Source organism: Cetorhinus maximus, chromosome 6 (assembly GCF_964194155.1).
Source record: "Cetorhinus maximus chromosome 6, sCetMax3.hap1.1, whole genome shotgun sequence".
Taxonomy (NCBI): domain Eukaryota; kingdom Metazoa; phylum Chordata; class Chondrichthyes; order Lamniformes; family Cetorhinidae; genus Cetorhinus; species Cetorhinus maximus.
Window position 1 is genome coordinate 51,874,578 of NC_135884.1, and position 16,862 is coordinate 51,891,439.

General features: G+C 41.8%; 1 protein-coding gene across 2 annotated transcripts in view; it reads right to left on the bottom strand.

Moving 5' to 3' along the window:
• The window catches only part of pdzrn3b (PDZ domain containing RING finger 3b), a 381,612-nt gene that overhangs the window by 53,880 nt on the left and 310,870 nt on the right, over positions 1–16,862 (bottom strand). For both annotated transcript variants that reach the window (XM_078543728.1, XM_078543729.1), the window contains one exon: positions 4,511–4,764. In XM_078543728.1, coding sequence (XP_078399854.1) covers positions 4,511–4,764 — 254 coding nt within the window. The remainder of the gene's footprint in view (positions 1–4,510; positions 4,765–16,862) is intronic.

Below are 16,862 nucleotides of genomic sequence, written 5' to 3' on the forward strand. Positions count from 1 at the left end.
CCCTGACCAATCATGGAGTACTAGCAGAAAGATGCATCCATTCCCTCGAAGGAAATATTTCTAATATAAGGAACCATGATATGGGTTACGAGAGCTCTTCAGCACTTGGATTTTGAGGCTGGAGCAATGACTGGGCAATCTCCAGGTCTTTCACTCTTACAAGGAGGTCCTGCTGTGTGATCTGAGGTGATGCCAAAAGATGGGATCAAGAGGACAACCTCTCCAGCCAAGCAGACACAGGTGGCCAAAGAGGTCAACAGCAGATATTTTGTCCCTCCAACCTGGAGATAGTGCACCAAAAGAGCTCAGGACCTCAGGAAAGCAGAAAAGATGTAACATGTTCAGCTGCCAAGTCTTATAATCTAACTTTCTCAGCATTCTCTTGCACAGCACTCCTCAGAATAACACACCTTGCAGCTCCGCTCATTCCTCTTTCGACAAGCACCTCACATCCCCATCTGAACAGCCAACACTCGCATTCAACCTCAGAGCACTGCCCTCTTGCACCCATGCCTCACAGTCACCTTTTGCAAATGTTGTCCTGCCCTATCTTCCACAGATGTTGTCCTTCCCTTCTGTTCACCCAAACCTTTTCTAACACTCACATCTGGGGAGGGATGTTTGGCAGGGTGTTGCGGGGGCGGGGGAAGATTGGTTGTGATACCTAATCGGTCATTGGCAATGCTACCCACCTGCGCCACTAGGAAGGTGGTCCTGGGGCTGAGATATAAACAATGACCTACTGTGAGGGACTGATCCTCCTGAGGCACTGGTGTTCAGACATGTTGAGAGAACTGATCCTCTACCTATCGATTCTGTATTGGGGTCTCACCTACTTCCAGCTGGATCTTGGTCTCCATCCCTTTTGTTGTGTGGAGGAAATGAAGAGAAGGAGAAGGCAGCTGGTGCTGCTGCTGGTGTTGATGGATGTGATGTTTCTTCTCTTTTTGCTCCCTCAGCAGAGGTGGAAAGTGGAGCTGCATAATGCTTTCCCGTGCAATGGTGAAGGCTGGCAGAAGGGAAGTGCAATTGAAGGTGAGTGCTGGACAGGTGCCTTCCAAGAAGTTGGCAATCAGATTACACTCTGAGTGAAGAAATGCCTTGAACAGCAGTTTCTCAATGGCCTTGCCTGGACCTCTTCAGTTTCACTGATAAAGCCTTTCCAACTTGTTGGTCTCACTAAAGAAGTTCTTCCCATTGTACACCCACCTTGGTGACCCTGACAAGTTGGTGCCAGGTTGGGAAACAGGTGCCCTGGCTGAGAAATCCAGAATCGAGGGTTAAAAGGGTTCTTAACTGCTTTTTTAATGACTTACCTGAGAGATCAAAGGGGCTTCCCCGCTTACCTTCAGTCCTGCGCCGTTGAAACCCGAAAGTGAATAGGATGATGTTGGGATCGTGACTTGACGTCACTTTTGGGGGAATTAACTCCCTGCAATGCACACAAACACTCCCAATTGTCTGGGAAAACTACCCCCTTTGTCATGCCTCTTTGAATCTTTAGAAGACACAGACTAAAAATGAAAACTAGCAGAAGGGAAATAGATAAGGAGTGAAATGTCCAGTGCAATCCTGACCCATACATGATGGGTCTCGTTAAGATGAATGTGAATGACGCACTGTTTCAGAAGTATAATTGTGTCAGCCCATAGAACGCATGCATGCTGTATCATTCTGCCACGCTGATGCAGCTTTCGGCTTTAGAACCAGAAATTCAATTATTAAGTAAATGTATTTTGGTCAAATTTCTTGTTTGGTGATGTAGCTTCACAGCATAGAACATACATGTGAATTTCAGGTTTTAGGTTAGCGGAGTCCATGGGCAGGGTTTTCGGGTCTTCTTGTGGGTGTGGCGGGCGGGACCGGGAGCGGCTGGGAAATGGTCCACTGCCCGCCCATTAACAGCCAGCCAGCATGAAAGGCGCATTTGAGAAAAGCCCAGCACTGCTGGGGTGGGGGTGGGAGGAGTGTGAGTGCAAAAGTCTGTGCATGTGCGGGAAGCACACACTGAAAGCTCCCCGGAGGCAGGGAGCTGCCTCAGGGAGCTGAAGAATTTTAAAATCAAAAATAAATATTTTTAAAATCTGAAAAAAAATGTCCTTACATGGGACTCAAACACAATAACATCAACAGAATAAAATCTCTGCCCAATAATTAAAATATTTTTTTTATTTAATTGTGGAAACCTCTTCCCACCTGTGGATGAGGTTTGCTAGAATATCAAAAGGCCACCTGGCCGATTCGTCTGCCCTCCAACCGTAAATTTGGACAGGCAGCAAAAAAAGACAGGTTCAAATTAATTGATTGAGGGCCTTAGTAGGCCTCTTAATTGTCAGCGGGCGCACTGTCGACTCTGGCGCGCGCCCACCAGCTGAAATATTGCGCGAGTGTGCGATGATGTCGTGACGCTTGCCCGACGTCATCGCGTACTATTCTACGCCCAATCGGGTCAGGCGCGCGTCCGCCCGCAGGACGTGAAATCCTGTCCCATTATTAAGTGACGGGAGTGCTTCTTTTAAAGATTATTTTGCAACTGGACCAAAGCATGATTCAGAAGTTTTCAGATGATTAAAACAAAAATCATGTATTCCTAAGTGTGGAAGAAAGCTGCAGACGGCAGGAAAATAGTAGGCTGAGAAGAGATTTAATTGAGGTGCATAAGATTATGAGGGGCATAGACAAAGTGGATAGGAAGCACCCATTTCTGTTAGCAGAGAGGTCAATATCCGGGGGCAAAGGTTTAAAGCAATTGGCAGAAGGATTAGAGGGGAGTGGGGGTGTCAGGGCTGAAACTCTGGCTGAAAAGGGAGGTAGCAGCAGAACCCTCATTGCATTTAAAAAATACTTGGACAGGCACATGAAATGCTGTAACCTACAGGGCTAAAGACCAAGAGCTAGAAAGTGAGATTAGCACTTTGTCTGCAGGCACAGATACTATGGGCTGAATATCCTCCTGTGTTGTAATTTTTTAATGTTTCAAGTTGTACTGTTTTTAGTGTATTAATTAGGCATTGTTCACAGAGGTTTGGATGATAATGCCTCTTTATGACATTGTGGCACACAATATATTTTTCTTTTCTTAAGGCCAATCTGAATCTTTTTGACGTTTAAAGGTGTATTTATTAAGTAAACAAATTCTCAAGTCAGAGTTAAACGAACTGTGCAGGGTGTGATAAATTAAAGTTTAATTGCTCTTCAGCCTTCAACTTCAGAAGTAAAGAACTTGCAATTATGTAGCACCTTTCGTGATCTTATGATTTTTCAAAGAACATCACAGTCAACAAAGTGCGTGCAGAGATTTATATAAAAACCAGAGTAATGTTTATGTTTATGTTAAGGTATTTTCTACTGGTGAAAGAGTTTCAAATTTTCAATTTTTATTTTTGCGGGGCCAGTAGAGTCAGGGTGCTCTTCCTGGATCCACAAAATAAACATTACAACCCACTGCTCCTGGGATCACCCCTTCCCAGACCCAACCTGCTGACTGGCTCAACAAGGTAGCCAGCCAAGTTGCTGCCCTCCTTGAACAGCCATATGAAAGCAGGGTGGGAAGGTGCCAATTTGTTGTTGCTGGCATTTATAAGAGGCCTAAAACTGAACTTGGCTTGGATTCGGGCATTAGGCTAGCATGGACTGCCACACAGTGCTATCGCTCTGCCAATTTCATAGAATTGTACAATGATACAACACAGGAGGCCATTTGGCCTATTATGCCTGTGCCAGCTCTTTGGTAGAGCAATGCAATTAATCCAACTCCCCTGTTCTTTCCCATTGCTCTGTAATTCCACCCCCCCGCCCCACCCAACAACTTCAAGTTTTCATCCAATTCTCTTTTAAACGTTACTATTGAATCTGCTTCCAGTGCCGATTTGCACTGCACTTGATTTCTTGACATGTAACTTTTGGAAGAGTGCTTTGATATTTTTCTTGACTTAGCACTCTTATGCAAAGGAGAAATGCAAATTAATAAAATCTGATCATGTACGACGGTTAAACATTTCAATAGAATTATGTTTGTTTTAAAGACTTCCATTTTTCTAAATGCTTTGAGGATTTTTAAAAAAGGCTAGTCCGTCCATTACAATCATCAACTTGTGTTTTAATACTAGTTAACCAATATGATTGGTAAATAACTGAAAAAGTGAAACTAATCTTTCAAAGAAATACATACCAATAGCTGTAAAATACACTGAGAAGATTAGGACATAAATTGTCTAAGTGCAATAAAATCTAATATTATAGAATACCTTCAGGGGTCTCAAAAATAATTGATAGTTTTCCAAGTAACCTATGCTGATGACGGTTTTACCTGATTTAAATGAGTTAGAGATAGCAATTAAAACAACACTGCCTCCAGACTAGCAAGTTGATTGTCTTTTATATATAATTATACATAAACTAAAAAGGTACTTTCTTCACAGTTTAACTTAATTTTGCATATCAGAGGAAAATGGATAAAATTCTTTTGCTCCTTATTTATATATGATTACAATAATAAATATACACTTACTCTTCAGGCAAAAGGTATTCTTCTAGTACCACAACAGGTGGAGTAGGTGGTCTTATTTTAGCCAGTGCCATGATGTGTTCAAAGGTGATGTCTGTCTGCGTGCCCATATCTACCAGTTGACACTCATGGGATGGATTAAGAACTTTAGTGCGTGGAGTTCTTCTCAACACTTGTACTACAATGGGTTCTTTGGCTGTTCTAAATGCTTCTACTGCTTGCTCATGGGTGGCTCTGGATAAGTCCTTACCATTAACCTGTCAAATAAAATTTGAAAATCATGAGGATGCAATAAAATCCTTTCTGTACCAAGCACACACAATGCATGATACTAGCCAGACAAATACTGCTACAAAAAAGAGGCACTCCCTTTGTGTATTCTATTCATATGCATTGCGTAAAGATATAATTTATTAGTGGTAAAAATCTGTCATATTTAGGACACACTATACTGCAACATATTACAAGCAAAAACAAATTTCATCAATATTTTTGATTTTACATATTACAGTGAAGCGCCTTCCATCTATACTAAGAAAACAAACACAATAATCAATAATTTTATAGAGAACATTCAATATAAATGGTAAATCATGGCAAGCTGCACTTTAAACTTAGAAGGCAAATGTGAAATAATAATGGTAGACGTACAAATTAAACAATTATAATAATGGACCTGAAGGGTCATTTCACATTGTAAAATGAAGTATCTTTGAAAAAAACAATGTAACCAAGCAACTGGGTTAATATGCAGATCCTCAATTTATTTCATTTGTCAAAGACATGTTGAAGAAGTTTCAGTGTGATCATAAAATGATACAGCACAGGGCAGCACAGCCTTTCAGCTCATTGTGCTTATGCTGACTTTTTGGTAGAGCTATCCAATTAATCCCAAACTCCAATCTTTCCCCATTGTGCTGTAATTTCTTCCTCTTGAAGGATTTATCTTTTGAATGTTACAACTGAATCTGATTCCACTATCCTTTTAGGCAGTGAATTCCGGATCACAACAACTCGCTGAGTAAAAGAAGTTTCCTCAAGTCACCTCCAGCTTATTTGCCAATTACCTTAAAACTGTCTCCTCAGGTTACTGAACCCTTTGTCACTGGAAACAGTTTCTCCTTATTTACCCTATCAAAACCAGTCATGATTTTGAACACCTCTTTCAAACCTCCCCTTAACCTTGTCTGCTCTAACAGGCACAACTCCAGCTTCTCTTATCTCTTCACTTGGCTGAACTTTCTCATCCTCGTACCATTCTAGTAAATCTCTACTGCACCACTTCAAGGACCTTGGCATCTTTCCTAAAGTGTGGGGCCCAGAACTGAACACAATACTCTAGCAGACACCTAATCAGTATGTTATAAAGGTTTTGTATAACTTCCTTGCTATTGTATCCTACTCCTCTATTACTAAAACCAAGGATTCCACATACGCTTTTAACAGCTTTCTCAATTTATCTTGCTAGTTTCAGACTAGCATCCATATGCCCCCAGGTCTCTTTGTTCCTGAATCCCCTTAAAATTGTTCCATTTAGTTTGCACTGCCTTTCTTCTTCCTACCAAAATGTATCACTTCATACTCCCCTGCATTACATTTCACTTGCAATGTGTCTGCTCATTCCATCAGTTTACGTCCTCCTGAAGTCTGTTACTATCCTCCTCATTGCTTACTACATTTCTGATTTTCGTACCATCTGTAATCATTGAAATTGTGCTCTGTAAAAACCCATATCCAGGCTACCCAATAAACATCAAAAAGAGAAGCGATACTAATATTGATCTGTGGGCAACACTGTTATATATTTTTCTCCAGTCTGAAAAACAACTGTGTTCTCTGCTTTCTGGCCCTTAGAGAAATTTGCATCTATGGTGCAACTGCCCCTTTAATCCCAATGGCTTTATTTTTGCTGACAAATCTATGTGGTACCATCGCACAGCTTCTGAAAGTTCATATACACATTAACCGCACTACCCTCATCAACCCTTCCCATTACTTCAAAGAACCCGATCAAGTGAGTCAAACAGGATTTGCCTTTAACAAATGTGTTAATGATATCATAAACTCTCTCAACACACTTCTCTCCCAAGATCCCTAAATCCATCCAATAGGTCTACATTGACTTAAAGTAGCTCAGATGCAATAAGTGGTAATGTTGCCACGAGATAGCTTGAAAGAAGGCCCTTCACATCACACTGCACTCCCCACCCAACCCTTTTAGCTCATCCTTCCAGAATACAACTCTATTACAGTATTCCTATTATTATTTCTACACATATTTCTATTATTATTTTTAAAAAGTATTTCCATCCATTGTTTTATCTCCACCTTTTAGCCTATTTCGATCCCCTCCCCCCACCCCACCCCGACTAGGGCCACGTGTCCCTTTCTTATCTTGCCTTCTACCCTTAATGTCAACATTAGCACATCCTTTAGCTAATATCACCACTGTCAACACCCCTTTGACCTTTTGTTTATGACATCTTTGGCAATCTCTCCTTTGCCCCCACCTACCACTGGCCCTCTATCCAGCTCCACCTGTCCCACCCCCCTTAAACAGCTTATATTTCGCCACATTTCTTTTTCCCTTTAGTTCTGATGAAGAGTAATTCGGACTTGAAACGTTAACTCTATCTTCCTCTCCACAGATGCTGTCAGACCTGCTGAGTTTTTCCAGCAATTTTTATTTTCGTTACAGTATTCCTTCAATGAGTCTTGATTCTTAGCCTCAACCAAATTTCTTGATAAACAATTCCAGCTGTTGGTTACCCTCCATGTAATGAAATAGCTCCTGACATCTGTCCTGAATTCATCATTAATAACAATTCAATTTGTCTTTCAGTTGTAGTTGTAATCTGAAGCTCTGTCCATAAACTTAACCATGGGCAGAATTTTCTACCTACCGGGCGGGCACGCCCGAAGGGGAGCCGATCCCCCATGGAGAAGCGGGCCCCACCTCCATTTTAAGTGGGCGGGCCAATTAAGGCCCGCCCAAGGTGACGCCCGGCGGGAAGCGCTATTCGCTTCCTGTGCGGGCGGGGGGGGGGGGGGGGGGGGGGTGGATTCCCTAAATGCGAGAGTGCACACTTTCATGCATGCGCATGAATGAGCGCACATCTCCCTGAGGCCAAGTACTGCCTCAGGGAGATCGCTGAAAGTTGTACAAACATTAAAAATAGAAAAAAAAAACCTTAACATGTCCCCCTCATGTGACAATGCCACACGAGATGGGACATGTTAATAAATTTCACAAAAACTTTATTACACTTTTTTAAGCCCTACATGAAACCTCATCCCGCCGGTGGATGAGGTTTCATGTTTTTTCAGAAGCCCACTGGGGCTCCTGGCCTGCCCGCCAACCTTAAGGTTGGACGGGCAGGGCCTTTAATTGTTTTAATGATCCTGTCAATGGCTTCAGTTGGCCATTGACAGGTCGGCGGGCACACAGTTGATTTGCCTGTGCCCCCGCCTTCCTGAAAATTTAAATGGGGCGGGATGGTGTCGGGGGTTCCGCCCAACGTCATCCCGCGTCAATTTGTGCGTTGGCGAGCGGGCCCCGCCCCCTGCTCACCGACAGCAAAATTCAGCCCATGAGTTGAATGTGGCTATGGTAAATCTCTGACTTCCTATTGAGAATCTCAGTACTAATTCTACAAGTGCTTCTGTACTTGTAACAATTCTCAGAGACAAATTCATGAGACATTAGTCCTCTGGCTGCACTGTGATAGGTCATTCAATAAAAAGAGAGAGAGAAAATTAAATCACTCTTAATGAACTAGAATGATTTTTATGGAGCTTTTGATCCCAGTAGCTTTGTTTACTTGAATGTGCATAACACTACCATGGTACATGACCTTTCATCTAATCCACAGTTAATTAATTAGAGTGCAGTTGCTCTTTATAGATAATTTGAAATGCATGAAATGAACCCTCAATGCAATTTTCAAATCTCAATCTTACTTTTTGAAAGATATTTGTGAAAATGGTACTAACTTACCAGTTCAACTACAAAGTCCCCAAAACCTTCCATTTGGAAATTTAATTGTGACCTTTTAAAAAGCATTATCAAGAATTTCATAGTACAAAAGGATAACAAAGTAAATATCTACCTTGAGCTGTAGCACATTATGGGCAGAATTTTATATTCAGTGTGCGGGGGTGCGGGCCTGACACGCTGGAACGTAAAATGCTGCGTGATGTTTCGTTCGGCGGGCGCAAGCCGGAGTCGGCTGCGCACCCACTGATAATTGAAAGGCCTATTAAGGCCATTAAGGAACTATTTAATTTCACAGTTACGGTGCCTGTCCAACCTAATGGTTGGTGGGAGGGTGAAAAGGCAAGCGGCCTTTACGTTTTTTAGGAAACCTCATCCATGAGTGGGATGAGGTTTCCTAAAGCTATTACAACTTGAATAAAAATTTTCTTTGAAAAATGAAAACATGTCCCATTGAATTTTTACTGTATTTATTTATTTATTTAACGATCACTTCAATCTCCCTGAGGCAGCTCCATGCCTCAGGGAGACTGAAGTGCTCTTTCACGCGCATGCGCGAAAGAGCACTGGACCCAATTCTCCCTCCTCCCCCTCCTGCACAGGTAGTACCGCTCATGTTCCATGCTGGGTGGGCCTCAATTGGCCCTCCTGCATGAAATCGTGGTGCGGAGCCGATCGTGGGCGGCTCCGCAGCCTCCCCTGACCGCTCCGGCCAAGCCTGCCTGACCAATGAAAAATCCTGGCCTATGGAGGGTCACAATGATGAATATGAAAAACTATTCCATCTATTGCCCAGCAAGTCTGTTTTCAACAGATTTTTTGTCTCATCTAGCAATCTAAATTGTTCTTAATAAAACAAAGTTGTTAATTTCATTACTTTCATATTTTAAAATCTGAACAACTTTGCAAGCATTTACTGACAGCAACTGAAGCTGTGTTAGTTCATATATGATAATGCCAGTATCAGAGCGGATTGAGATGTTACACTAAGGCATCATCATAGGAAAGAACTCAGAATTAACAGCCATTTTAGATTTCTTGATCTACTCCAGTTGCACATCATGACACTCCTCAAAACCCGCACCACGACCAAGCTTTGGTCATTCGGCCCGGTGCTTCCTTTTGTGACTCAGTGTCAGATTTTGTTTGCTAATGCTTATAAAGTGCCTTGGAATGTTATATTGTTATTACATAACATGGACTGGAGAAATAGAATGAACCATTACGGAAATATGTCTTTTATAGTGAGGATTACCATATCTTAGTATTTTCATTTTCTATACATTTCACCATAGTTTCTATTAGGAATTACCATTACTGACATCACATATTGAGGGCTATGAGTGAAATATCACATATGAAGAAGTTATAAAGGATAAAATGTTTGATAAAGATACACCCAGGAAGCTAGATTATAATGGCAAGAGATGATATAAGTTGTCAAGAAGGTGGATTGAACAGGATCGGGAGACGGCAGAAGCAATCTGGATAGAAATTGGTAATGATAAGGAGAACGAATAGCAATTGGGAACTGCTGTCAGCCACCCGCTTAAGCTGAGCAGGTAGATAGCCAGCTGTTCAGGCAAGTAAGACAGGCTGCAAGAAACCATAATGGGATAATCACAGGGGATTTCAATATCCCCGAGGTAAAGTGGCCTGATAAGTGATAAACAGAGAAGCAATTTCCTAGAAGTAACCAGCGACGACTTCTAAATACAAAGGCAGAATACTAGAGCTCGGGATCTCTGGGAACCTTTTGCTTTAATTACCATGCAGGAGCGGCATTACATCATTTATTTTTGATGACTGATTTATGCTGAAAAGAAAAATCGCTAGCATAGGTTTCTTTGATCGTTTGCACCACTTCTGAGATACATTTACTGAAACACTCTGCAGTTCATTTACATAGCCCTGCTCACACAAATTTCCTGCATTGACACCAATGTGTGTTATAAAAATATTGCAAGTTGCAAATGCTTACAAGGTACCTTGTAGAGAGGAGTACCCTGTTCTCTATGGAAAAGAGGAATGCATTAGGTGAGGCTCGAGTTTACATTTTTAATAAACATAAGAACCGTAACTGAGTACTGGAGGGCAATAAATGTTATCTGATATTAAAAAAAACATGATCCTGGAAATTCTGGGCAAGCTAGTTGAATACTTGTAGTGGATAAAATACTTAGCAGTATTATACGGAATGCTATTGATGTTTAGCTGAAGAACGAAGACACCATAGGTCAGTGCTTTCCAATAAAAAAAACTATGAGTCACAGATGTGGTCACAGGGACGTGGTTTTAGTCACGCCCACCTATTTTATTAGAAATTAACTTCCATGCACAAACACCACAGGCAAATGTACTTCACATTGTATGATCCTTGACCAGACCCTAGGGTGTGGGAGGAGATCCGGTTAGGGACCAATAACGTTTTGTTTAAAGTAGATAAAGGTTGAGATTCAAGAGACCTGCTTCCGGAATAAAGCCACAAGGTTTCACAGTTTTAGAACAAACAAAAGTAAAATTTACTACACAAGTTCAGAAAGATAAAACAATTTACAATATGTATCTTAAACTCTAACATTTGGTGTAAGTGTGAGGATAATGTGAATTAACAGACAAACTGTGGTTGAACACACTACACTACACTACAGAGTAAATGACACAGATGCAACCAAGACAGAGCCCATGGATTACGCAAGAACCCACCCAGATGTTAATAAACACCAAGTCAAACAAACATTGAAACTCTGTCTCATGAGGGATTCCCAGCTTCTCCTTGGAATTCTCTCCAAAAATCTCTCCCACTCGCACAGCTGTAACAATGGTCCACCTCACAGGGTTTCAATCTAGCCTTATGAGATTCCTTCCCCCCCTGGATTCCTGAGTCTGTACTTCAACCTCTACTTACAGGCGTAATTTCAGCTCTTTGCCAGTCAGCTAGCTTCACTGAGCTGGCACTGCTCCGAGTTTCTTCAAACTCCTGTCTCCCAGCTGTATCCAGCTTATATGACTCCTCCTTGGATTGCCAGGGCTTCCCCTGAACCCTCTTCTCAGCTCCTCAGAGCTAAGAATAACACTTGGGCCGCATGGAGCCTCTTCCCCTTGCTCCTTACTCTCCTCCAAACTGACCGGCTGCCAACTGCTGTTCACTGACCCTTGAACTGAAGTGGGGACATATCAGAACACTCCAAAAGGGTCCCATCCTTGTTACCCAGCAGGAACCAGTGTAACAGGTATTGGAACGTCCTGTACCTTAAACGTTATAATTTCCACAGAAGGCTGATTTATCACCCAGGGACATAAAGATCAATGGATTTCATGACAACATGCATATATTTACTAAACAGTGATATAAAGCCATTTAATAACCAAAGATCTATAACAACCCAAAAGCACTTGCACACTTTGGCTAGAATTTTCAGGATGGCGGGGGTGCTAATGAGCATTGATTGGCAGAAAGTAGGACTTCCGCCTGTCACTGGGAGGAAACTCTTTCGAGTTACCAACAGTCACAGATTGCAACTCTTTCGAGTACAATCACAGTTCTTGGTTTCCGGGAGTGGGACATGAACCCACAACCCTCTGATTCAAAGGCGAGGGTGCTATGAACTGAGCCACAGCTGACACCTCCACTGGGAGGAAGTTACACCTTGGAGAGCTGCCAGCCAATCAGATTGGCCAGCAGCTCTCCAGTCATTCCAGGAAAAGCACTACAGTGGCTGGAAGAGGCACTGCAGATAGCTGCCTGGAACTAAGTGCTGGGAACCAGAGGAGCATAAGTTGCTGGGGTCAAGGTGGTGGGGGTGGTCAGGAAGGTCTGGGGGGGTCGTAAGGAGGATGATTGGGACCTCGGGAAATAGGTGGGGGTGGGAGGAAGGTCTAGAAGTCACCAGGCCCTAAGGGGAGGGCACCCCCAGTCAGAGGGGCCTTCTGATGGAGGCACACCTCCCCGCTCACCTTCCCGTCCAAGATTGAACTTTGTTCAATTTCGGGTTTCCCCCTGAGCTATCATCCGCCTGCCTGCCTAAAAATTAAGGTTCGGTAGGAAAAGGCCATTAAGTGCCCACTTAAGGACCTTAATTGGGGTTTCCTGTCCCAGGCCCTGCCCACCCCAATGTAAAATAGTCGAGGCAGGTGGGATCCCGGAGGGAATCCCATTGATGCAGTTCCAAGCTCTTCCCGCCTCAGAACCCGCCAGGGGTGGGCAGGGGTTGGGGGGAGGGGAGCATAAAATTCTGGCCTTTGCTTTACATCTGCTGCAATCCATTGTAGCCATAATTTAACTAGTGGGTGCAGTGTATCTAGTTGTTACAATATGCCTAGGTTTTCAAAGGCACTTGATAAAGTTACATGCGTTGGAATGAATACAGCTGAATTGAAAACTGGAAGGAAGAGATGAAAAAAGGTTCCTATTTGTTTGGGAGCTGAAGGTGGGAGGAGAAAGTGGTTTTTCACATAATAAAACAATTTGAAGGAGAATACTTCCTGTAGTATACAATTTGCTGCTGCCATGTTTTGTTTTTATATGAAGAAAGGGGAGGTAATTTAAAAAAAAATTAAGTGTAATGGTTAGGGAAAAAGAAGAGTATTCGGAAACATATGCATAAAATATATGAGTCCATCAGTATTCTTTTGGCAATTGAAGGAAAAATCCACTGGGATACACAACAGGTAGGCAATTCATTCCCCTTCATTTTGCAGTCCTGCTGGTTTTGAAAAACTTTACTTCCTATATCTTAGTATTCACTTTCTGCCATCTAAGCTAAATGTGCGTTCCCTTGCTTGTGTTAATATTGAACAGTGCTCTGGAATTTAGTTATTTCTTTAAGTATCTTCAAACTTTGAATAAGATCGTCTCTCAGCTGTCCCCTTTGTAATGTAAACAGCCCAATGATTCATAAGCATTTCTGGTAGTACAGATGAATGATCTTATTGAACAACTTTGGATGACCTTTGTATCCGCTTCAAGGTGAGGATGCCTCACCTCACGCAGCAGTATGGTTCTACTCAAGGTGGAGACCTATTCGTAGTATTTCCTGGGATCAAATATTCCAGGGGCAGAATTCACCGGTCGGTGAGCAGGGACGGGGCCCGACGCTTGCCGACGCGTAAAATGACGCACGGTGATGTTGGGCGGGCGTCCCGACGTCATTTAGATTTTCAGTTCAGCGGGCGCGCAGCCGACTCGGCTGCATGCCCGCCAAAGTGTCAAAGGCCTATTAAGGCCATTTAAATAGTAATTAATTCAATTAGCTGAGCTGCCCGTCCAATCTTAAGGTTGGCAGGCAGGCGAAGAGCCCAGGCGGCTTTCACAATTTTCATGAAACTTCATCTACGGGCGGGATGAAGTTTCATGAAGTATTTTAAAAGTCAATAAAAATTTAAAAAATAATTCTTTCACAAATCCCAGCTCATGTGACAGTGTCACATGAGGGGACATCTTTTAAAAAGTTTTTATTTCCTTTTATTTAAATTTACACATGTCAAACTGATCTCCCTGAGGCACCTCCGTGCCCCAGAGATCAGGGAGATCTCTGCGCACTTTCACACGTATGCGCAAAAGAGCGCAGGGAATGACTAAGGGAACACCCCCCACCCCCCACCGTGCTTCCGGGCGAGCGTCACGCTGGGTGGGTCTTAATTGGCCAGCCCACATAAATGGCGGTGCGGCCCCGATCGGGGGCGCTGATCAAGTTCGCAAAATCCCCCGGCGGGGGGAAAATTGAGCCCCAGGTAACAAAAATAAAAGCAAAATACTGCAGATGCTGGAAATCTGAAATAAACATAGAAAAACACAGCAGGTCTGGCAGCATCTGTGCAGGGAGAAACAGAATTAATGTTTCGAGACTGTATAACTCTTCTTCACAACTTCCAGCTTCAGAGCTCTTCATCTCTAAAGAAGTCATATGGACTCAAAATGTTAACTCTGTTTCTCTCCCCAGGAAATGTTGCCAGACCTGCTGAGTTTTCCCAGCATTTTCTGTAAAGGGTTGGTATTTTCTGTGGAGAACAGCAACACAAGGTTGAATAGAGACGCATGCATAGATAAATACGCTGTAATTTTGCTGCACTGCCATTATGGCATCTAGGGTGTGTTTATGCAGAACTTACCCTTATAAGGTTAAATGATAAGATAGAGTCCACAATAGAAAGTGTAGTCTTAATAGGCCAAGATGTATTGTTTCATGTTTCCTTGTTCTCTCAATTCTTGTGTTCATTCCTTCCTACTGGTGAACATATACATTATACACAAATTAAAAGCATTAAAAATAATAATTAATTTTATATTTATTGAATATCTTCATGAACTGGGGACACAAATTTAAGATGATTGGCAAAAGAACCCGAGGTGGCAAGAGGAAGGAGGTTTTTTATGCGGCAATGATTCGGATTGGGAATGTTTGGTGAAGGCGGATTCAATTGTGGCATTCAAAATGGAATTGCATAATTACCTGAAAAGAAAAAAATTGAAGGGCTGGAGGGTAAAGGCAGGGGAGAGGGACTGGCTGAGTAGCTGTAAAAGAGAACTGGAACAGCCATGATGGGCCGAATGGCTTCCTTTCTATTACCATTCTATCATTCTATTCAGATCCAATCCCCTTCAGTGGAACAATTCCCCCAGCCCTACCAATACACACCCTTTGGATGATGGAATGAGGAATGACACTGTTCACATTATAGGGGCAAGTGATTTGTTGCATGAAAGCAGCACTACTTTTTCATGTGTAAAGGCACAAACAGATGTTCTTATGAGAGACAAAACTAAAACTGTTAGCTGGATAATGCAAAAATTAAATATACACAGGTGGAGTATGTGGTAGATTATTTTCATGACACTAATAATATTGTTTGCATTAACATGTAATTTGTAGTTGGTAGGCAATATAAAACAGTTTTGTTTGCAGATGTCAAAAGCACTTCATTTGGTAGGCTGCTTGTTGTTGAATATTACAATCAAATTATGTACTCATCATCTGAACTGAAAACATAAGTGTGCTTTTGTGAACATAGTGAACAGATGCCTTCACCAATTGTAACAGCATATTTCAGAATGTGGCAAGTATTGAAGGGACCAGTTATGCTGTTCTTTGAATCACTTCATAGGTGTAATAATCGGAATTCCAAATGGAATTACTGAGAGGGGAAAAATCTCTGCCCTTTCGAGTATATATGAATACTTTTCCAGTATGAAAATGTCAAAGCACACCCAGACAAGAACAAATCACTACACTTAAATTAATGTTTTAAAAGTAGCAAATGTGGTTAAACCAAGTACAGAGTTGGTTCGGTTGAGAAACAATAGATTGTCCAATTAAATCACTGGTGCATAAGCCAACTTTGTTAAACATTTTAACAGTAAAATGTAATATGTGTAATTCAGATTTTAATCTTACAGATGGTTTAAGTTCATATTTTACAGACAGTGTGCAGCAAGATTTAATCACATGAATTTAGTTTTTAATTAAAATTTCCAGTTACTCTGATGTATTTTAATCTATACTACCTATTATCTGAAACCAGTACATAATAATTATTTCCTTTAACTTCATAATCTGATGATAATTTGTACATGTAATATAATGATCACCTTTTCTGGAAATGTCTGATTAAAGACACCAAGTCCTTAAATGAACAAATTTAAATAAATTATGTTGCCTAAAGCATTCGTAATTAATTATAACAATAATATTATGAGGTACCAGAAATTAATTTGAGATTGTGACAGAGAAAGACTACTGTTTGCAATTTCTGAGGGTGCGTTAGCTTTTAATTCCCCATGTTCACCAACAGTAATATTGTTGTATCCCACAAGTACACAGCTTTGGTACCTAATGAGAGCAAGCAGGTACTGTTACATTGCTTTACCAATCCGACTCATTGATAGCAGTTGTGCGAGACTGGCACAGTAGCAATTCCTCTGATTCTCAATTTTTTTTCAAAAGAGAAAGCACCTATTGTTTGCTTGACACCTGACCCATAGACCAAGAGAGTGGAGGCAAGGAGATTCAAAGTGACAAGCTAATATTCTACGGCACTATCCATTGAGGTTCCAAGGAACCACTTCGTCAACTTAAAAACATTTTATTTAATTTGGCTTCAGAAACATTGTGATGTATTAGAATCATAGAATGGTTACAGCACAGAAGGAGGCCATTTGGCCCATCATGCCTATGTTGACTTGAAGGAACAATTCACCTATTGCCACTCCTCCACCTTCTTCCCAGAGCACAGCACATTCTTCTTTTCCAGATAATAATCCAATTTCCTTTTGAATTCCTCGATTGAACCTGCTTCTACCACACTCTCAGGCAATACATTCCAAATCCTAAACACTCGTTGTGTCAAAAAGTTTTTCCTCAT